General features: G+C 48.6%; 1 protein-coding gene across 1 annotated transcript in view; it reads right to left on the reverse strand.

The window, feature by feature from the left end:
- Nucleotides 1-671: 671 nt before the first annotated feature.
- The window catches only part of SDHB (succinate dehydrogenase complex iron sulfur subunit B), a 29,424-nt gene continuing 7,346 nt past the window's right edge, over nucleotides 672-22,749 (reverse strand). The window contains exons 2-8 of the mRNA XM_081817573.1: nucleotides 18,907-19,034; nucleotides 12,100-12,185; nucleotides 8,869-9,005; nucleotides 8,089-8,205; nucleotides 5,085-5,186; nucleotides 3,525-3,647; nucleotides 672-873 (exon numbers count right to left, since the gene is read on the reverse strand). Coding sequence (XP_081673699.1) covers nucleotides 796-873; nucleotides 3,525-3,647; nucleotides 5,085-5,186; nucleotides 8,089-8,205; nucleotides 8,869-9,005; nucleotides 12,100-12,185; nucleotides 18,907-19,034 — 771 coding nt within the window. The 3' untranslated portion in view covers nucleotides 672-795. The remainder of the gene's footprint in view (nucleotides 874-3,524; nucleotides 3,648-5,084; nucleotides 5,187-8,088; nucleotides 8,206-8,868; nucleotides 9,006-12,099; nucleotides 12,186-18,906; nucleotides 19,035-22,749) is intronic.

The raw sequence follows: 22,749 nt of genomic DNA on the forward strand, positions 1-22,749 counted from the left end.
ATCGCACCCCGATTTTGAAGGGAAAGCTTTCTGTATGCCCGTTTGTCATGACATAAAGGTCTGGAAGGAAATACAACAGTCAGCGGAGGGTGGGGGGTGGGACTCGGGGCGTGGAGGGCCTTTCACTTCCACCCCGACGCACTCTTGCACCATCTGGCTTCTCTGAGAGCGTTGCCGCCTGGGCAGCTGTGCCGGGAAGCCGTGCTTGCCGGGAGAGGCCCCTGGAGGTCAGCCGTGGAACTCGAGGTCACAGCTGACCCGGTCATTGCTCTGTGCTGGAGGCGGCTCACCTCGCCTTGGTGAGATATGATGACTTGGCAAGACGCGGCTTTAAGTAATTCTGATCCGGGCGGCTGCTAACACTTCGAGAGCACGCAGAGCAAGGGCCGGGTGTTCCCGCAGCGATGGGGGAGGTGGGCAGTCACCACCCTCCCCGTACAGACGGGCAAACAGAGAGGCTAAGAGGACAAGGAGCCTGCCCAAGGGCGTCCAGCTGGGGAGGGGCAAAGGGAACAGGCCTGAGGCCATGCCTGCCCGGCCCCGCCCTGGGCTCAGTGCAAGAGCCCCCGCCCCTCTCCAAGGACAAGGACACTTCCTTCTGGCACCTGTGCATTCCTCTTCAGCAAGTAAAAGGAACAGGCTTGCTTTTTTGTTAATAAAGTAGAATAACGTTTATTTATTTAAAATTTTTATTATACATGCTGTATTCATGGAACATCAAGACCTCTGAAGGGACTCGAATTGGATATAAAGCATGTCCAGCTGAGCTGGCTGTCATGCTTGGCGTGGGAACAGTTACACTGATGCTTTCTTCCCCTTATAGGTGGCCATCATTTTCTTGATTTCAGCAATAGCTTTGCCTGGATTCAGCCCCTTGAGAGAAGAGAAGAGAATCGATATCACGGGGCAAGCGAGACCGAATGAAGAACCCAGGGCCTTGGGCAAACTCCCCCAGCGGGAACAGGGTCAAAGCAAGGTGGATGCAAACCACGTCCTTCCAAAGGCAAGGGCTCAGGCTCAGGGCTCTCCCGTTTCCACCTGCAGACACCTCCCCGCGGCGAGAGCCCAGCCCAGGGCTGACCCCCCGAGGGCTGTGTGCTCAAAATGCACACACATCCAGGAGGGGGCAGCTTTTCCATGGCCACAGCCAGTGTCCCAACCAGCCAGCGGCCCCTGGGCCCTTACACATTCCCACGGGCACAGGCGAGCCCTCACGGGTGACGGGGAGCGAGCCTAAGCGCCATCAGCAGTCTGACTGGCCGGCCACGCTGCTTCTGCAGGAGGCACCATGACTGAACCCCGCGAGGGAGGGAGACCGTGAAGACGTGGCAAAATGAGACAAGGACTCCTCCGAGGTTAGAAGGGAGTCCCCCCGTTGTAGCAGGACAACTCTAACCCTGACACTGAAGTGTGTGGGAAGAGGCCCAGAAGATGGGTCGTGAAGACCCTGAGCAGGAAGCGAAGTCTGTCCCCTCCAACACCCAGGAACTGGCCAAGGATACGTGGCCATGCCCTCTCGGTGGCAAGAAATTCAAGGGCCCTGAGTTTGTATGCGTATCTACCATCAACAAGCATGCAGACTGAGGAAGTAAAGGAGGAAGGTGGCATTTGTAACAACTTTCTCCCTGGTGCCAAGCGCCCGGCTCTGCCACCTGGCCCTGCCCAGATACTCCCCCCAGGCCCAGCCCCGGGACACCCCTGCTCACACCGGACTCCCCAGGGCCGGATGCTCTCTCGTCGGCCCCGGCCCCCCATGTTGGGCTATGGAGCTGGTCCAGGGAACTAGGATGCCTTCTGCGGACACCCATGGGCTGCTACGGAACACCGTGACCAGGATGCTCCAGATGGCGTGGACTTCCCTTACGCCGCCTACTTGCCCTCACTCCGGGTACCATCTATACTTGTGACTGCCTCGTCCCACCCAGCTGAGAAACCTCTGTCCATTCAACTCTACTGCCAAAAAAAGCACTTCCATAGTGGGGGAAAAAGTGTGGAAAGAAAGAAAAAGAAACGAGATCTTGAGAGAGAAAGAAAGGGAGAGAGGACACTCTTCAAAGACTGATCTGGGTCTCCAAAGTAAATTAAGGGGAAAAGGCAGTGTGTGACAGAACAGGGCCCATGTGCATTTGTGGGCAGTGGGAAACCTCTGGAAGGGCCTCCGCGGCGCCCCTGCCCGCCCCCGTTTGCCGCAGGACTTAGTGGTGTGCACCTCATCTAGGGCAGCAGGAAGAGACCACTCTGGGAGGTGGGGGCACTGCTTTCCCGGCCCTGCCCTGTCCCTATAAAGACCTCTGCAAATCGCTGGCTGCCCCCCTCCCCCAACTCCCACCCAGGGCTCAGCTTCCCTGGCTGTGAAAGGGACCCTGCCAGCTCACACAATCTGGGCCTCATCTCGTCCCACAGGTCACAGAGCACCTCCATTCTTGTCTCCTGAAAAGGCGCCTGCCCGGGGAACGCACCTCAGAAGCCCAGGCAGAGCTTTCGGAGAAACATGGCGGCCCAGCCTACCCTTGGAGCTGCCGTCTCTGACAGCCTCCCAGGCTGGACCCCCGTCTGTGGGCCCATTTACCGAGCGCTCACTGTGTGCCAGGAGTTGTTCTCAGCACATCAGTGCCTTAACCTGCCCCACAAGTTAGAGGTCTGGGGGGGGCAGAGCCTGGGGGGCAGGCTGGAGCCTTTGTTCTCCCTCACCTCGGGGCCCCCGCCAGGCGCCACTGCTGCTAGACCATGAGAACACTGTGGTAGAGACGGGGGTCCCTGGAAACACAGTGTTGGCAAAAAAGCAGGGAATTACCCAGTCTCGATTTCCTGTTTAAGCTATGCTATCTCCCCCTACCACTTTTTAAAAAAAAACTGCCAACTGGTTACCCTAGAGTTTTCCATCTTGCTATCTGCTTCCTCGCTGCCTCTTTCAGGGACCCTGCTCTGCAGTCTCTGCTGGAAGGGCAGCCGTGTCCTGGGCCACATGGCCCCGGCTGCTCCCTGCCTGCTGACCGGACCAGGGCTGGCACCTGACCAGCGGGCAGCCAGTCCACAGCAGGCCATCCTCCTGGGATGCGGGCTGCCATGGACATGCTGACAGAAGGCGGGCAGGTGGCGGGAGCCGAAGGTCAGGGTGAGTGCAGGAAGTGGGAGGATGAGCAGGAAGCGGGAGTGAAAGCAAGGTGAGCAGGAGCCCTGAGATGGACGGAAGCCGTGAAGAAGAGGCTGGCTGCGAGAGAACAGCACGTTGGCAGCAACGTTGCGAGCCGGAGACCCCGCGACACGGAGCGGGAATCCGGTCCCCACAGCTACCCGCCTTCTGCCGCCTTTCCTCTTGCGGCTCCTATCGAGTCAGGGAGAGCAGAGGTTCCTATTCGTGGATTCCTGGGGCATCCCCGACTCCCTCAGGCCCGCGTGCGACCCGCAAGTAAACCCTTCTCCCGAGGGGAAGGGGCTGAGCCAGTCTGGTCCTTGCAGCCGGGGGCCAGCTAGCCCGCAGGCTCGCCCCGAGCAGCCCAGGAGGCAGGGCCGGGGCCGCATACCTTGGGGCAGGTCCGGGTGCAGTTCATGATGGTGTGGCAGCGGTACAGGGAGAACGGGTCCTGCAGCCTGGCCAGGCGCTCCTCTGTGAAATCGTCTCTCGAGTCGATCATCCAGCGGTAGGCCTGGGGAGCCGGGGGGCTGATGAGCCGTGCTGGCAACGTATCAAAGCCCCGGGGGAGCAGCCGAAAGGCAGTCCCTCAGCTTAGAGGCCTGTCTCTGCTCTGTAAGTCTTGCCCCCTTTCAAGGAGAGGTCCCTCCTCTAGAACTCCTCTCAACTAACGCCCCCCCCACCCCCGCCCCCGGCCCCGGAGCGCACCGCACCTGGTACCCTGGTGTTTCATTACACGTCATTAGGTATCGTTTCATTATCTTAAGGTGCTCGGTGGCTTCCTGCCCAGATTATGAGTGAGGGAAGGCAAGGACCATATCACATGACCCTGTCCTCATAGCACCAACCCACGGTCTCCCAGTAGACTGATGACTTAGGAGATGTGTCTGGAGATAGTTATGTTCCACGGATGGACTCTTGGTCAGCCTGCCCTGGAGCCTGGCACAAGCCGGCCGGAGGCAGCTGACTGCCCAAGCACGGGCTGCTCGCAGTGAAGTGGAGGGGGCTCTGTGCCCCACCAAGTCACAGTGTGGGGGCAGAGGCCAACTGTGAACGCGCCTCGTTATTCGATCTTTCATGTGGATGGAAATCAATACTGCTAAGTGCTCACACAGCACGTAACTTCCCTTTTTGTGGGACGATGAGAAATGAGAACTTGTTTTTTGAAATTAGGAATCTGTGAAAAGCACTGACCACAGATGTAAAAAGCCCAGCTTTCTGGGAACAAAGGCAGTTTCTCTGCAGTGGGCTATACATATATGGCGACGGGCCCTGAAAGGCAGTGCTGTCTTCTTGTGAAGTAACCCTTAAACCCAGGACTCCAGGCTTTCATTAGCCTGGAAACCAGTTCCAGCCTTAGAAGCTGGGAAGCTGCCCCTCGACGAAATCTCTCCCCTGCTTGCAGGTCAGAAATCCCCACGTGAGGGAGCTGGGCGGCCACCTGACAGCTGCGGTCTGGGGACAGTGGGCAAGTGGGTAGGCAAGAGCCAGCTGCACCGGGGATACGTTTTAGAACACTTGCAAGGCCTACTTTGCCAAAAAGCACACGACCACCCCTTGGGGTGGCCCTCACCACACAGAAATGAGGTATTTTGCAGATGAAGATTTACTGAAAGCCCAGTGAGCAGAATGCAGCCAACTGCCCTGTTTGTAACGGATGCCCTTTAGAACGCCTGGTTTCCAACAATATACTGTCCTCTTGGACTTCTCCATTTTTTTTTTAAAGAAGATGTATGTATTTATTTATCTGAGGGAGGTGGGGAGGGGCAGAGGGAGAGGGAGAGAAGTAGACTCCACACAGAGCGTGGAGCCTGACACAGGGCTGGCTCTCGGGACCCTGAGACCACCACCTGAGCCGAAACCAAGAGTCAGCCACTCCATGGACTGTGCCGGCCAGGCGCCCCTGGATGCCTCGGTTTGAAGCTTTGAGAGCAGTGAGGGAGCACCTTACCTGCATGAGAACCGCAGGCCCCAGGTATTTGTCTCCGTTCCACCAGTAGCTAGGGCAGCTGGTGCTGCAGCAGGCACAGAGGATGCATTCGTACAGCCCGTCCTGTGTGGAGAGGAAGGGCGGTCAGGAGCACGCCAGGGGACGGGCGCTCATGCCTCCAGCTGACCGAACGTCGTGTCTGGGGTCAGTGCACGAACAAAGCGCCCACCTGCATGGGAGTTTTCTTGGCAAAATCTTAGGGGCGGCCTGCAGAGATTTATCAGATTCATAAAAAAGGTCTTGGAATCGAACTGTGTTTGCTGGGTTAGAATCCAGAGTTCTTAAGTCCAAGCACTTATCCTCTAATAAACAATAACCTCTCAGTTATCTAAAAAACAAAAACAAAAACAAAAACAAAAAACCCCACAAAAAACCAACCAACCCACCCCAAACACCTTATTGCCTAGAATGCACTCTAGGAGAAATGAGGAAGGACCTGCGTGCTGGGGCATCCAGCAGTCTACCCCAGCCTCTGCCCGGGCTGGCAACGGAGACATCATCCTAAATAAGCCCCATGCGCCGTACTCACTTTCCCTCATTTGATCATCACAACAATGCTATGGTGTGAGGACCACTAGCGTCACAGAGAGGTCAGGTCATTGGTCCAGGGTCACACAGCTCCAAGTAGCCACGGCTGGGACGGGACCCCAGGCAGTCCGACTCTGGAATGCCTGCCTGCACTTGAACCCTGCCATGCTGACTCAATCTGTCCCCCCAGTTCTAACAAACTGGACTTTCTGATTTTGCGAAAAACAGAAACGGTTAAAAGCAGCAAGACAGAAGGGCACACTGACAGCTGACTGTAACAGATGATGCAGAGTTGACGGTCATGATTGTAACCCTGAGTCTTCAACAAAATCTATGTTCTGTTCAGAGAGCAGATGGGAGTGCAAACTGCCTCACTGGTCTAGAAAGCATAGGGTGATGATCATATTCTTTGATACACTTATAGAAAAACTTCTAACAAGAAAAGGAACTCAAATTTTTGGCTAGAACTCGAAAGATAAAGATGTTTATCCAGCCTTATTTGTAACACTGAGCAACTGGAAATAATTTCATTGTCCAATGTCCAACAGTAGGTAGAATGGTTAAATAATACACAATGCATTCAACTGAGGTAGCAGAAAGCAACGTCTAAGCAAATGCTTATGAAGAATTCTTAAGAACATGGGAAAATGGGGTGCCTGGGTGGCTCAGTTGTTAAGCATCTGCCTTCAGCTCAGGTCATGATCCCAGGGTCCTGGGACTGAGACCCGCATTGGGCTCCCTGCTTGGCGGGAAGCCTGCTTCTCCCTCTCCCACTCCCCCTGCTTGTGTTCCATCTCTCACTGTGTCTCTCTCTGTCAAATAAATAAATAAAATCTTAAAAAAAAAAAAGAACATGGGAAAATGCTCACAGTAACGTAAGTGAAGGCAGGATACAAAAGCATATTTACATTTTGATCCCAGCTACATAAAAATATCATGTAGCACATAAAAGAAAAAACAAAAATAGCTGTCAATGGACATTATCCTGGTGCTGGAATATTACAGATTATTTATATTTTAAAATAGTTACCTGTATTTTCCAATTACCCACAGTGAGCATGATGCCTTTTAAAACCGTGAGAAAAAGTTATGTTCAGCATATTAATTTAAGGAAGTGAAAAATGCTTAACAAATTTTTGGTATTTAAATGTGTAAACTTGGTTATCTAGAAAACACACTCAGGGGGGCCCTTCGTGCCCTCCTACTAGTGCATGGAGGAGGCGGTTCCTAGCTGGGGGCTTGCCTAAGGGAGGAATGCAGGAGGGTGAGTTGGCCGGAGAGACCAGAAACCAGGTCCGGACACCGTCCTCCTGCCACCCCCGCCCGCCCCAGTCAGGAATGCGGGGCAGAGCCTTGTCCAGAGAACAAGAACTCCTGACCCAGGAGAGAGCTGTCCGCACTGAGTTACATCACTCCACGAAGAGCGCTGGGCATTCACATGAGGGCTCTCCTTTCTTAAAGTTTTACAGGAAGAGGAGAGGGCCTCAACATTCTCCAAGACTTCTAAAAGGTACAGTGCATTTACTCAGCCACGTGCCTAACACATACTGATAAATAACCAGCACCAGGGCCTCGGGATTCAGAAAGGAGTAAGACTCGGCCGCCGTCCTGGATGTGCGCTCAGCCTGCTCGAGAGGCGCCGGTCAGGGATGCTCTTCGGGCAAGTGCCGAATCGGAGGACCGCGTGACGTGCCGACTGTGACACAGCACACGTCCTTGGCCCCCTGCAGACATGCTGTCAGGACCCATCTGTTGGGTCTCTTTCCCACCGCCCCTCTCCACAAGGACACTGAATATGCCTGGAGTGCAGGTGTAAATCAGAGGCTTCTCAGGGGGAAGAGTGCCAGAGAAGGAGACTGAACACTTGAGAATGACCCCTTCACTGTAAGATGTCACAGCCTGGACACTGGAACGCCAAGAGAGTGACAGGGCCATCACCGCCCCACCCAGCAGTCCCCGGACACTCGGCGTTAGGAAAGAACGGCAAGGTTCCAGTCCCCATTTGGCCGCCACCTGTAACACAGGGTGGGAGCACGACTGCCAGGGGCCGACACGTGTCTGATGTGCCCACACCATTAAAGAGCAGCTTTGACGGAGCTGTCACCTTGGCAAGACTTGATTATTTGCATACAGGTTTCCTCTGAAACAAACATTCTGCAACATGGTAATCATATGCCCTTCCAGGCAAGGCAGATGTGCTCCGGATCCTTGTTCCACTGTGGGCCCCTTGTGGGATCACACTACCCCCTGGCCCTGAGAGGATGGGTGTCCAGCCCTTGGACAGATGCTCTTGCAGTTCCTTTCCAGAATACGCTCCATAATGGTCTGCAGCGTCCCATGCTGCTACTCCCTGCCCCATCCCCTCAAGCCAGGCTTCCTGGCAAGCATGTTTGCACCAAAATTCCTCAAAGCAAGACAATAAATGCGGACTAATGACCAGTTTCTCACGATCTTCTATAGACTGCAGATACTGCTGCTTGCCCTCCTGGGATTCATCCTTCTTCTTCAAATAAGGTTCAATGGATTTGTATTGAGCGTAGAAGTTGCTCAAGTCCTGAGGTTAAGAGGAAGAAGAAAAGAAGGGTCAGATTCCACCATCACTCCCTAGCGTTCTTATTCACCCCATTTCTTGGATACTGCCCTTGGACTCCCTAGCTTTCTTATTCACCCCATTCTTGGACACGTCCCCATCCCACACCAGCAGAAGTCTGACTCTCTTCCCTCAGTGTGGATCCATGCAAGGATGACAGAAGGAGAAATGGTCAGAGTGTTAATTGTGGCTGGGAAATCTCTCCTTCACCCACTTGGGTAACCTTCCAATCCTGCAGCCCTGTCAGTGAAGGTGCTAAGACACGGGGAGGCAGAGATTAAAGTACAACGTGTAACAGCTGTTGCCTTCCCCACTGGTCTTTTCCACATGAATTCTTTGTAGTTATGGCCAAATTCTTGATTCTGGGGCTGTTCCAACTCTAAAATCCTATGCCCTGTTATTCCCAAACAATCCTCCCCAATGAGCGGCTGGAGAATCTTCTAGGCATGTTTATCTTCCACCATTCAAATTCCTTAATTAAACCCAGGAAAAAAGCCTGCCCTAGAGAATGATAACATGTATCTCTCTCACACACACCTCTTCCCTTCTCCCTGGAAAATAAAAAAAGGGGGTAGGGAGAGTGGGAGAGAGAAGGGGATGGGAGAGGGTGGGGAGGCAGAAACTCACGGGAACAAGATCCTTTATCACATACATATGCGGAAGAGGGTAGATTTTTGAGACTTTGTTGAGGTTGGTGTCGATCCTTCGGGTGCAGGCCAGGGTGTTGCCTCCGTTGATGTTCATGGCACAAGAGCCACAGATGCCTGAGAGAGAGAACGCATTTAACACTTGCTCACCCGGGTTCTGGCAGTCCAGCTGCAAACTCTTTCTAGAATGTCATTCCCCGACCATCAGGAGCAGCACCGACACGGAGTACACCTGCGGCAGAGGTGCCCTGTTGCTGTTTTCCTTCTCCTCCGTCTTCCTGCCTGGAATGTACATCTAATGACTGTAGTTCCAAATGCCATTTTGTGACCGTGAGGCAACAAGGGTTGGAATCTACACGCTACAGCCGGTGCTGGAGACAGAAGGGGCCTGGGGCGCTGTGGGCATCATGGAGTTCTCACACCGGTCCTAGCGCCATGCTTCATGCATTTTCAGAAGTAAATTAGCACCCCAACCCCCACCCCCTTTTTATTTATTTATTTATATATTTTTTAAGATTTTATTTATTTGACAGAGAGAAACACAGCGAGAGAGGGAACACAAGCAGGGGGGAGGGGGAGGGGGAGAGGGAGAGGGAGAAGCAGGCTTCCCGCCGAGCAGGGAGCCCGATGCGGGGCTCGATCCCAGGACCCTGAGATCATGACCTGAGCCGAAGGCAGACGCTTAACAACTGAGCCACCCAGGCGCCCCATCCCCAACCCCTTTTTTAAAAAGCCCCTGTTATTTGAACTCAAACTGTGACAGACAGAGCCCAAAAGCAAATCAACACTGTGCTGGTCATCTTCCAGCTGAGGCCTGGACATGGATTATCCACACAGAACTCTTAACTCTATTGTCTTCACTAAAACTAGTAGCACAGTGGTTGCCCCCGGGACACGAAACCAACATTAACTGCATGAGCATTGCCTTTCCAGGGAGAAGAATGAACTCATGTGAAAGCAAAGCAAAGCAAACCAAGCAAAAACAAGGTGCTGACCAAGGACCCTGAAAATGATACGTTTCTTTGCCTGGACTCATTTGCTGTGTATGGAAATTTCCTAGGTATTTCAGAGTTTAAAGAGGACTATGCAATCTGAACCCACTTCTCTGAAGCTTTTTGAAGATCATCAGGTCAGAGAAATGTGATTACTTGTGAAACTGTACTGGGTTATCACTTTAGTAAGACCACACCCTCTTCTCCTGTAAATCCTTTTTTTTAAAGGTTTTATTTATTTGAGAGAGTGAGAGGGAGAAGCAGATGCCCCACTGAGCAGGGGACCTGATGTGGGACTCAATCCCAGGACCCTGAGATCATGACCTGAGCCGAAGGCAGACACTTAACCGACTGAGCCACCCAGGCGCCGTCCCGTAAATCTTAGTAGGCATGTAAGAGAACACAAAGACCCATCATAAGCAAATACCCCTTAAGTTTCCCAAGAGACTGAATGCTATCAATATATTTACATGTGCCTAGCATCCAACCAGAGAAGTATGCTCTTATAAGAAATGGTATACTATTTAAAAAATAAATCCAATGAGTCTTCTCTGAAAAAGGCTCCCCTGGAAATTCTCTTAACAATCAATAAGGGAATAAAAAGTATTCCCTTTTTGATATTCATTTATATCAATTAATTAATATCATTCTGGGTGGGATTAATTAATATCATTCTGCCTCATACTTTTTAGTCCAGATGGATCGCATCATATGTTCCTGGCTCTGAAAAAGTCTTACGGGGAAAGGTTACTGAAAAGCATCTATATTTCCTGTGTTGCCAGGACTTACACGGGGAAGGCTGGTATTTAATGACGGCAGAACGTTCCCTGAACAGCAGGACTCAGCCAAACTATCCTAGTATCTGTCAGCATTTGGTACACTAAATCCCACCCTGTACGATTAGCTGAATCAAAGCAGATGTCTTAGAAGGAAGACTGAAATACTTGAAACGTACAGCAGAACACAGACAAGAGTGACGGGCCAGTATCTATAGTGACTTTTCCTTTTATGGAAGGTCATTTTAGGAAGAAGTTTCACACTGGTCGTGGCCCAAACTACCCTGTTTTGGTTTTATCCCAGGTCTTCCCAGCCTGGCCAGCAGAGTGTACCGCCTGAGTGCAGATCTGGAATCTGACAGCTCTGGCTGACTCCTGGCTCCCCAACTAACTATCTATGTGTTTTTTTGGAAGTCCCTTAACCTGCCTGGGCCTAAACACTCACAGTGCTGGTCTATTCCCCTTCAAGTGCCCAGAACAGAGCCTGGCCCACTGACTGGGCTCTACGGCTGTCAGGAACCATCAGCCCTTGCGGTATCCCTTGCGATTTTTGCCACGTCCGAGTACTGCTGAAGGATTATTTATGAGTTTTCTTAAAATCAACTCATTTTTACTTAAATTTATATTAAAAGACGATTATCACTGTTACATGGTCATTAGTAATTATATTTTTCTAACATGTCACATAAATATACAGCTATTACAGTAAAAAATGCTGGTCTGAACAGTGCCTAAAATCAGCTCCTGTAGCACCAGCAGCACACTGTGGGAAACTGTTCCCACCCAGAACGTTTCTACTGAGCAGCTGCTCTATACACGTGTATACACGTAATGCTGGGAGATGGGGGGGCCGGGGGCACGATACCCCCTGCTGGATAAGGGTTAAGTGTGCGTAAGCACCAACTAGAAACTCTCCACTGTCCCCCCCACCTCCCCTCCAGTGAATGAGCTCAGCACGGTGCTGAGGTGGCTGCTAGCAGGCGGGAGCTAGTCCCTGAAGGGTGCGGCAGCTCAGGGGGGTCGCCAGATGCAGTAACCACGTGACATAAAGCTCCCAACGGGAAGAAAACTCAGAAACCAGAACCTATACTACGCTTGGAATTTTTTTTTAAGATTTTATTTATTTATTTGACAGAGAGAGACACAGCGAGAGAGCAAACATAAGCAGGGGGAGTGGGAGAGGGAGAAGCAGGCTTCCCGCCGAGCAGGGAGCCCGATGCGGAGCTCGATCCCAGGACCCTGGGATCATGACCCGAGCCAAAGGCAGACGCTTAACGACTGAGCCACCCAGGCGCCCCTATGCTTGGAATTTTTGGTGCATTTACCCAAGGAAAGGAAGTGTGATGCCCAGCAAGGTCACCTGGCAGAAGGCCAGCTCAGTTGTGGCAGGCCCTGGAACCAGAGCCTAAGTGTCTAAAGCCTAACAAGGAAGGAAATGCTTACCTTCTCTGCATGATCTTCGGAAGGTCAAGGTAGAATCAATTTCATTCTTAATCTTGATTAAAGCATCCAACACCATAGGACCACATCTGACCAAAAACAACAAAACACCCCAGTTGTATTGATGGGAAGTTCAAACTCCCTGCACTTTATCATAATATGATCTAAGACATCTGCATACATTAGCGGCTCAGAATTATTTCCATACTTTTATTTTTGTGTATTCTTACACGTTTTGAGCATGGTGGAGTCGCACTGTGTATACATTTCTAGGAAAAGGAAAGCTGCAGGAGAGACAGTCCCCCACTACAAAGCGCTATGAGTGTCTATGCGTGTAGAGAGTGCAGTTCTGTGGAATGGCTCAAGCTCTCTGAGCCTGTTTCTTGATCTGTAAAATGGAACTAATCTTTATGTCACACGATTGTTACAAAGATGAACTAAAAACCTGCCCTTTCCGGGCGCCTGGGTGGCTCAGTTGGTTAAGCGACTGCCTTCGGCTCCGGTCATGATCCTGGAGTCCCAGGACTGAGTCCCGCATCGGGCTCCCTGCTCAGCAGGGAGTCTGCTGCTCCCTCTGACCCTCCCCCCTCTCGTGCTCTCTCTCCCATTCTCTCTCTCAAATGAATAAATAAAATCTTTAAAAAAAACAAAAACAAAAAAACCCCTGCCCTTTCCACGGCAGCTGGTGTACAGGCCAGTGGTCAACACACCTATTTCTGGCCACTGCCCGTGCCGCTCGGTACTTCTCTATGCATGGCATTTAAAAACATATGCCCCCCTCCCCAAACATCCTTTAGCATGATCCAGATTTTTTTTCCTGGCTTTACTGAGGTATCATGGACAAGGTGTGGATTTAAGGTGTGCAGCATGAGAGTGCGGCACAGAACTTGGCCTATGTTGTGAAATGTCACCAGGATGAGATTAGCTAACACGCTGCCTTATCAGTCTTCTATCAGCAATGTGCAAATACCCCACCACCCTATCTTTGCTAATATTGGGAACTGTGACCTTTAAAAACCTCTGCTATTTTGACAACTTTACTATTGTCAGTGTTTTAATCAGAGATCTCCGAAATTCACAGTAGCTGAATATTTGTCATAAAATCAGTGATTTTTCTGCACTCACCAACTGTTTATTGAAAGTCTGCTCTGTGCCAGGTTCTGCTCTGGGTGCTGGAGGTGCACCAGAGAACAGATGAAAATCCACGCCCGCATGGCATGTTTGTTCTAGTCGACTAATGCTGCAGACTCTGTCCGCCCGTGTTCTTTGCCTATTTATGAGATCTTGGGAATTTTTTTTTTTAAGATTTTATTTATTTATTTATTTTATACTTTTTTTTAAAAAGATTTTATTTATTTATTTGAGAGAGAGAATGAGAGCGAGCGAGCACGTGAGGGGAGAGGGTCAGAGGGAGAAGCAGACTCCCTGCTGAGCAGGGAGCCTGATGCGGGACTCGATCCTGGGACTCCAGGATCATGACCTGAGCCGAAGGTAGTCACTTAACCAACTGAGCCACCCAGGCACCCAAGATTTTATTTATTTCAGAGAGAGAGACACAGTGAGAGAGGGAACACAAGCAGGGGAAGTGGGAGAGGGAGAAGCAGACTTCCTGCTGAGCAGGGAGACGGATGTGGAACTTGATCCCAGGACCCTGGGATCATGACCTGAGCCGAAGGCAGATGCTTAACGACTGAGCCACCCAGGCGCCCCAAAGGAAATTTTTTTTAAAGCTGTGAACCTTTCACCTCCTCACCCCCGATACTTCACTTCTGATACTCCTGGTCACCAAATGTGTAGTTTCCAGAACCGAGCAATCCTGCAACACCAGCTGGGTGTCCCACATCATAACTCAATCTGCCCATTGACACAGAGACAGCCTCAGGTCCTACAGGGGAGGGGCTCGGTTCACAGACTGCCCACCCTCCTCAGACCCTGCAAGTCTAGCTGTCACCTGTGCTCCGGATGGCTGGCTATAAATCAGAGATTCTCATGATCCCCTCCCTGGGTTTGATAACTGCTAGAGTGGCTCACAGAACTCAGAAAAACAGTTAACTTACTAGACTATGATTTAGTAAAAGAGCCAAATGGAAGAGATGCACAGGGCCAGGTATGTGGGAAGGGGAAGCAGAGTCACGCCCTCTCCCTGCACCTCCATGAGTTCACCCACCTAAGCTCTCTGAACCCCATACTCCATGGATTTTAAGGAGGCTTCAGGGCCTCGGCATGATTGGTTACACTGGCTGCTGGTTTAAATGATTCACCTCTAATCTCTCTCCCCTCCCAGGTCAAGGGTTAGGCCTCTGTGTTCCAAACTTCTAGACAGGGTGGGTTCCTCCCAGTTATCTAGGATATTTCTAGAAATCACCTCATTAACATAAAGGCTGGTGGCTGAAAGGCTCTTCTTATGAATAACAAAAGACTACCCATTTTACCTTTATTATTTATCTGGAGCTATTTCAGGAACTAGGAGCAAAACCAAAATATTACAATAAAAGATAACTCTGTAGCTCTTATCTCTTAGGATTACGAGGGTTTAGGAGGATTATGAGGGTTTTAGGAGCCAGAAAAACCCTGGACAAAACCAAAATATATACCACAAATCTATTATATTTGATGCGAACCCTGCCCCTCCCCCACCCGCAGCCCTCAATCAGCAACTTAGGCTATTTGACTTCTAATTTGGGTAATGGAATTTTTTTTTTTTTAAAGATTTTATTTACTTGTTTGACAGAGAGAAAGAGAGCACAAGCAAGGGGAGCAGCAGAGGGAGAGGGAGAAGCAGGCTCCCCACCGAGCAGGGAGCCCGATGCAGGACTCGATTCCAGGACCCTGGGACCATGACCTGGGCTGAAGGCAGAAGCTTAACTGACTGAGCCACCCAGGCGCCCCTTGGGTAATGGAATTTTTTAAAACACAGATTTAAATGCTTACATCGTTAAACTACCTTTTCCTCTTATGATACTATCACTGTTAAATCTAAAAAGACCACACCCCTTCCTGAGGTTTCATGAATACATAAAATTTTCTTCTAGTTTTTACATCTTTAAAATTAATTAATTAATTAATTAATTTTTTGAGAGGGGGAGTGGGGGGGTAGAGTGAGAGAATCGCAAGCAAGCTCCACGCCCAGCACGGAGCCCAAAGTGGGGCTCCAGCCCAGGACCCTGAGATCATTACCTGAGCTGAAACCAAGAGTCAGATGCTCAACCGACTGAGCCACCCAAGCACTCCTACATCATATTTTAAGGGCTGTGTCTCCCTCAGATGTCCTGTTACTGCTTTCTTTTTTTTTTTTTTAAAGATTTTATTTATTTATTTGACAGAGAGAGAGAGAGCGGAGAGCAGGAACACAAGCAGGGGGAGTGGGAGAGGGAGAAGCAGGCCTCCCGCGGAGCAGAGAGCCTGATGCGGGGCTCGATCCCAGGACCCTGGGATCATGACCTGAGCCGAAGGCAGACGCTGAACGACTAAACCACTCAGGTGCCCCTACTGCTTTCTATTTGAATTCACGCTAGAAGATCCCAAGTTTTTGGAATTTATTTGATTTGTTTTACGGCCCAGTTATCACAGTGAATGTAGCATGCACACTTGAAAAGAACGTGTTTTGCAACCATTTGGTGTGATGTCTCAAAAATATTAATTAGAGCAAGATGAATGATAATGTTCAGATTATCTGTCTTTACTTCTTAATTGTTCTACCCATTGCTGAAAGGACTGCAGATGTTTGTTCCTTAATTCTTGAAATTCTTCAATTCTGCCAACTTTGAAGCTCTGTTATTAGGTGTATACACATTTACGATTGACAGGTCTTCCTGATAAAATGATCCCTTTATCATTATGAGATGTCCTCTTATTTCTGGCATATTCTTTGCCTTTTAGTAATCTGATTTTACCATAGCCACTCTACCTTTCTTATGCTTATGCAGTTTGTATAGATATCTTTTATTTTCAACCTGTGTCTTTACATTGTTAAAAACAAAACAACAGGCCCAAAATGGAGTCACTTATGCCAAGCCTCATGTCAAACTGAGGCTTACCTTCACTTTTGGTTCTTCCAGAAATGTAATTTAAAACCAGTCAATTAGGAATCACCTAGTTAGGCATTTGCCTAATTGATTTTGCCATCCTGTAAAGGAAAGTGACTTTGCCATAACCAATATGCTTTTTTGTTCTTTCTTCCCACTCCTGTCTGCCTATAAGTCTTTCATTTTGTGCAGCTCTGTGGAGCTCCCTTTTCTTTTTTTTTTTTAAAGATTTTATTTATTTATTTGACAGAGAGAGACACAGAGAGGGAACACAAGCAGGGAGAGTGGGAGAGGGAGAAGCAAGCTTCCTGTGGAGCAGGGAGCCTGATGTGGGGCTCAATCCCAGGACTCTGGGATCATGACCTGAGCCGAAGGCAGATGCTTAATTGACTGAGCCGCCCAGGTGCCCCCCCCCCTTTTTTTTTTAAAGTAGACTCCAACCACAACCCTGAGATCAAACCTGAGCTGAGGTCAAGAGCTGGATGCTTAACTGTATGAACCACTGGGTGCCCCTTGGCACCTGGCAGCATCTAATCTATCTGCTAGATTACATGCTGCCTGATTCAGGAATGGTTACATAAAGCCAGTAAAATCTTTAAAATTTACTTAGTTGCGGGGCGCCTGGGTGTTCAGTCATTAAGCGTTTGCCTTCAGCTTAGGTCATGATCCCAGGGTCCTGGGATCGAGCCCCGCTCGGGCTCCCTGCTCTGCAGGAAGCCTGTTTCTCCCTCTCCCACTCCCCCTGCTTGTGTTCCCTCTCTCGTTGTGTCTCTGTCAAATAGATAAATAAAATCTTAAAAAAAAATTTACTTAGTTGAATTTTGTTTTTAACAATATTTAAAGTGCATTCCTTGTAAGCAGCATGAAACTTGGTTTTGCTTTTTATCTATTCTGACAATGTTTGCCTTTTAATTGGAGTGTTTAGTGCCTTTACATGGTGTAATTATTGATGTGTTTGGATTTGGGTCTCTCATTTTACTATTTTACTGTTTGTCTTTCCACTTGAGTTTGGGTCATGTTTCACTCTTCTTGGTATGATTAGTGATGCTGGACTGTACGCTGGTCCTCGTGAATAACATGGTGTTGAAACTCTGGATTTTATTGTCTCTCTGGAGAGCACTGATTTTTAAAATAGTTTTTAATTTAAGTAGGCTCCATGCCCAACATGGGGCTTGAAGTTACAACCCTGAGATCAAGAGTTGCATGCTTTACCAACTGAGCCAGCCAGATGCCCATGATTTTGTTTTGAAGACTGACTTTCTTTTCTTTTCTTTCTTTCTATCTATCTATCTATCTATCTATCTATCTATCTATCTATCTATCTATCATCTATCTATCTATCTATCTATCTATCTTTCTTTCTTTCTTTCTTTCTTTCTATCTATCTATCTACCTACCTACCTACCTACCTACCTACCTACCTACCTACCTAACGCAGGCACCCATGAGCAGGGCAAAGAGGCAAAGGGAGAAAATCTTAAGCAGACTGCGCAGAGCGTGGAGCCTGACATGGGGCTCGATCCCACATCCTCAAGATCATGACCTGAACCAAAATCAAGTGTGACCTGTACAATTTCCTTTTCTTTGAGTTTTACTAATGATTTTTGGTTGCGGAGTATTTGGTAATTGTCTCCTTGACAAGAATGTTATATTATCAACTAGCTATATTGCTTAATAGAACTTACGTGTCAATACAGAGGCAAAGAAAGCATTGAGAGTAGTAGTTTTCAAACCTTTTTTTGGCACTATGGAAGCTTTTCAAAAGAAATAAAATACTTATTCACTGACAGATAAAACAGATCATAAAACAGAGCAGTTCTGGTTATGCTGGGGAGGGGAGGGGTGGCACAGTGGGAAGCTGGAGCCCAGCTCACTAGATTCTTCCTTCCCTTTGGCTACCTGTGGAGATCCTTCAGGGTGGAAGCTGATGAGAGAAGAGTGGCTCAGAGAGAGATGAGGGACTCAAGCTGCTCTTGCTGCCTTTGAAGGTGGGGACTATGAGCCACGGAGCACAGAGGCCTCTAAAAGCTGGGAGTGGCCCTCAGCTTACAGCCAACGAGAAAACAGGGACCTTGATTTTGCAACTGTAAGGAACTGAATTCTGCCAACAGCCTGAAGGAACAGAAAATGGATTTCCCCTTAGTCTCCAGAAAGGAACATGGCCTGCTGACACCTCGATTTTAGTCTGATGAAACCTTTACCAGACTTCTAACCTGCACAACTGGGAGATACTAAATCGATGTTGTTTTAAGCCACTAAGTTTGTGGCACTTTGATGTGACAGGAATAGAAAAAATAATAGAGGTACGAATCTCTGTTAATATTTTAACTACATCCCTATCTTGTCCTATCACCATTCCAGCCACATTTATGGTGTCTATCCAGCTCTACCAATACTCCTAGAAATTTGTCATCCTCTGATTTGGGGAAAGGAAAGGAATTTCTCAAAAGTTAATCTTCTTGGTATTAGTCCTTTTTTTTTTTTTTAAAGTAGGCTCCATGCCCAGAGGGGAGCCCAACATGGGGACTGAACTCAAAACCCTGAGATCAAGACCTAAGCTGAAACCAAGAGTCGGATGCTTAACTGACTGAGCTACCCAGGTGCCCCCGGTTATCTTTTTGAATCAGGTACATACCTCATTCTTGTTTGAAAAAGAGATGATAAATTCCAGAGCCACTGAATGATCTGTTTTTAAACCTTCCAAGGATGTGAAAAGCATGTCCCTGAATCAGATCAAGAGTACACTTTCACTTATCAAATACCTAGCTCTCACATAGATACTCACTTATTCAAATCAATTTCATAAGTTTGCATATGAGGTTTATCTCCAGTCTTGTCTGGGTCCCATCGGTAGATGGCAAATTTCTTGATTCGGGGAGCTGCAGCAGCAGCTGTCTGTGCCCCCCGGCAGGCCTGAAATTGAAAAAATTCACAAGAAGGAAAAAAAAAATATTAAAAATGCAAGATAAATCCTTCTGTTTAGCTGGCACTATAAACTACCACACTGGACACAAGCCCACCCATTACTGACACACAGTCTTTTTTTTGTTTTGTTTTTTTAAAGATTTAATTAACTAATTAATTTTTAAAAGGTTTTATTTGACAGAGAGAGAGAGAGTACATAGCGAGAGCAGCAACACAAGCAGGGGGAGTGGGAGAGGAAGAAGCAGACTTTCCGCCTAGCAGGGAGCCCGATGCAGGGCCCGATCCCAGGACCCTGGGATCACGACCTGAGCTGAAGGCAGACGCTTAATGACTGAGCCACCCAGGAGCCCCAAGATTTATTTATTTTAGAGTAGCGCACGTGAGCGCATGGAGCGGGGAGGGGCAGAGGGAGAGTCTAAACCAGACTCTCTGCTGAGCCCAGAGCCCATGGCAAGGCTCTGATCTCACAACCCGGATACCACAAGCTGAGCCGAAATCAAGTTGGGACGCCTAATTGACTGAGCCACCAAGGTGCCTCCTGACACAGTCTTCCCGAGAAAGGCAGTCATTTGATATCCAACAAATACTAAGCACCTAGCACGTACCAGATATGGTACTGGGGGCGGGTGAAATAGCACATAATGAAACAAAGTCTTTGCCCTCACAGAATCTACTTTGTATGAGCAAGAGAGAAATTTATTTAATTAAATTATTTATTTATGATTTTATTTATTTATTTGACAGAAAGAGACACAGTGAGAGAGGGGACAAAAGCAGGGGGAGTGGGAAAGGGAGAAGCAGGCTTCCTGCGGAGCAGGGAGCCCGATGTGGGGCTCGATCCCAGGACCCTGGGATCATGACCTGAGCTGAAGGCAGATGCTTAACGACTGAGCCACCAGGCGCCCCTATAAAAAGATTTTTATTTATTTGACGGAGAGAGAGAGAGAGAGAGAGAGAGCAAGCGCACAAGCAGGGGGAGTGGCAGGCAGAAGAAGAAGCAGGCTCCCCGCTGAGCAAGGAGCCTGATCCGGGGCTTGATCCCAGGACCCTGGAATCATGACCTGAGCCGAAGGCAGATGCTCAACTGACTGAGCCACCCGGGCGCCCCAGCAAGAGAAATTAAATATTCATAATAACGTATAAAGAGGGAAGAACACAACAGAGACTTACACTAGTACAAGAGATCAGGGAAGGCCCCATAAAGGATATTCAAGCTGTGGCTTGGTAAGTAGGGATCAGGGGAAGGAGTAGGGATGTATAAACTGAGGGGACAACACATGTGGAGGCCCAGATCAGGGAGAGCACAGTGCATCTGGGAGAACCGAGAGAAGTCCAGTATGAGTGAGGGAGGCTTGAGTAAGGATGGAAGTGGAAGATGTGAGCAAGACAAGATTTCGATTTTATCCTAAGAGCAATGAGAGGCTATCACAAATTATCAGGTGGAAGACATAATCATTCTTTATTTTTGAGAAGAATATCACTGGCTTGAAGGAAGAACTGTCAGACAACATGTGGAGAAACCAGTAGAAAGCTACTGTAGTTGTTGTAACAAGATGCTGGTGCTTTTAGATTAGGTGTCTTAGTCAGCCCGGGCTGCTGTAACAAGACACCAAAGACTGGGTGGCTTAAACAACATGTTTCTCACAGTTCTGGAGGCTAGGAAGTCCAAGATCAAGGTGTCAGGCAGACTTGGTGTCTGGTGAGGACCCTCTTCTTGGTTTACAGATGGCTGCTTTCTTGCCGTGCCCTCATGTGGCAGAGAGAGAGATCTTGTGTCTTTTCCTCTTTTTGTAAGGGCGCCAAGCCCATCCTAAAGGCCCCACTCTCCTGACCTCATCTAACCCTAATTCCCTCTCACAGGCTCCACCTTCAAGCACCATCACAATGGGGGCTGGGGTTTCCATGTATGAATTCTGGGGGAACACAAACATTCAGTTCACAGCACTATAGCAGGAAAGAAGAGACTACATTTAGGGAACTAACAAACAGCTGAGTCCTGTTCTCAAGGAATATTCTATTCCAGCTCCTCGATATTCCGTCTCTGCCAGCTCACACTGTGAGCCCAGAACCCCGGGGTGCCACTGCAGGGCTGCTACGAGAGGGACGGTGAGGAGGTCTGGCCTCTGATTCCTTCCCTCCTTCACCGGAACAGCTTCCCCCTAAGAACAGATTTGCAAAAAGGGTGCTATTGCTCAAAAGTTTCATATTTGAATTCATACTCATTTTTAAAGCCACTATTTATATGAGCTGATGAGAGGAGCCACAACTGGAACCCAAGTCTGCCTGACTCCAGAACCCATGTTCCTAAAACACTGTACTATCCTATTTATTTTTGAATATTTGCAGGTCTCTTCTTGGTTTTGTCTTCTTTTTATGTCTTAAATTCCTTGAGGGCATGTGTATTAGAGTTCTCCTGAGAAACAGAATCAGCAATGTGTATGTTTATACATACATATACATGTATACATACATATGAAAAAATACATACATACATATATATATTTATAAAAAGAGATTTATTATAAGGAATTGGCTCATGACTATGGAGGATAGCAAGCCCCAAGAGCTGCAGCTGGCAAGCTGGAGACCCAGGAGAGCCAATGATGTAAATCCAGCCCAAGCCTGAAGGCCCATGAGCCAGGAGAGCCGATGATGTGGTTCTAGATCAAAGGCCAGCAGGCTTAAAACCCAAGAGTTGATGTTCAGTTTGAAAGCAGTCAGGCAGGAGGAATTCCTTCTTATTTGAGGAAGAGGAGCCTTTTGTTCTACTTATGCCCTCAACTGATTGGATAAGGCCCACCCACATTACTTGGTTTATTTATTTAAAAGGATTTTATTTATTTGAGAGAGAGAGTGCAAGCGAGAGAGCAAAAGTAGAAGGAGCAGCAGAGGCAGAGGGAGAAGCAGGCTCCCCACTGAGCAGGGAGCCCGATGCGGGGCTCGATCCCAGGACCCTGGCATCATGACCTGAGCTGAAGGCAGTTGCTTAACTGACTGAGCCACCCAGGCGCCCTGGTCTATTGATTTAAACATTAAACTCATCCAAAAACACCGTCACAGAAATACCCAGAGTGTCGGACCAACTACCTGGGCACCCTGTGGCCCAGTTGACACATAAAATTAACCACTCACAGCATGGAACAGGTTACATTTTACATCTCCCAGTGTACCTGGTCCAGGCCTTTGCACACAGCAGTTCAATTTATGGTTAGGAAAAATTGAAGAAAAATGCAAAAAATTATACTGGAATTTAAAATAAAATAAAATTTAAAAAGGGAAAAAAGAAAAAAGAAAAACTTGAGCATTAGATTAACACAAACATGCTGTCCCCATCCCACAGCCATTGAAACTCTTCCATCCAGGAGGAGGACACCAGGCGGAGGCCACACCAAGTCCCCTGGGCCCCATCCGAGGGGCAGAGTGGGTGTCCTGTCAGTCCAAACAGCAACTAGCAGCTGAGCCCCCAGTTTGTATGCAGACACATGCAGACTATCTCCCAGGCCAGCTAGTTCTCTTATAAACTGGTAAAAAAAGATGAAAAACTGGGAAGGTTAATTGTGTAACTACAAGAAATGTGATGGTCATACTTGCTGGCAAAAAGTGTCCTGAATTAATATTATGCAGCCATCAAAAGGAATGAGATCTTGCCATTTGCAACGACATGGATGGAACTGGAGGGTGTTATGCTGAGCGAAATAAGTCA

This window comes from Leptonychotes weddellii, chromosome 4 (genome assembly GCF_054177405.1).
Source record: "Leptonychotes weddellii isolate Sample4059 chromosome 4, ASM5417740v2, whole genome shotgun sequence".
NCBI classification, from domain to species: domain Eukaryota; kingdom Metazoa; phylum Chordata; class Mammalia; order Carnivora; family Phocidae; genus Leptonychotes; species Leptonychotes weddellii.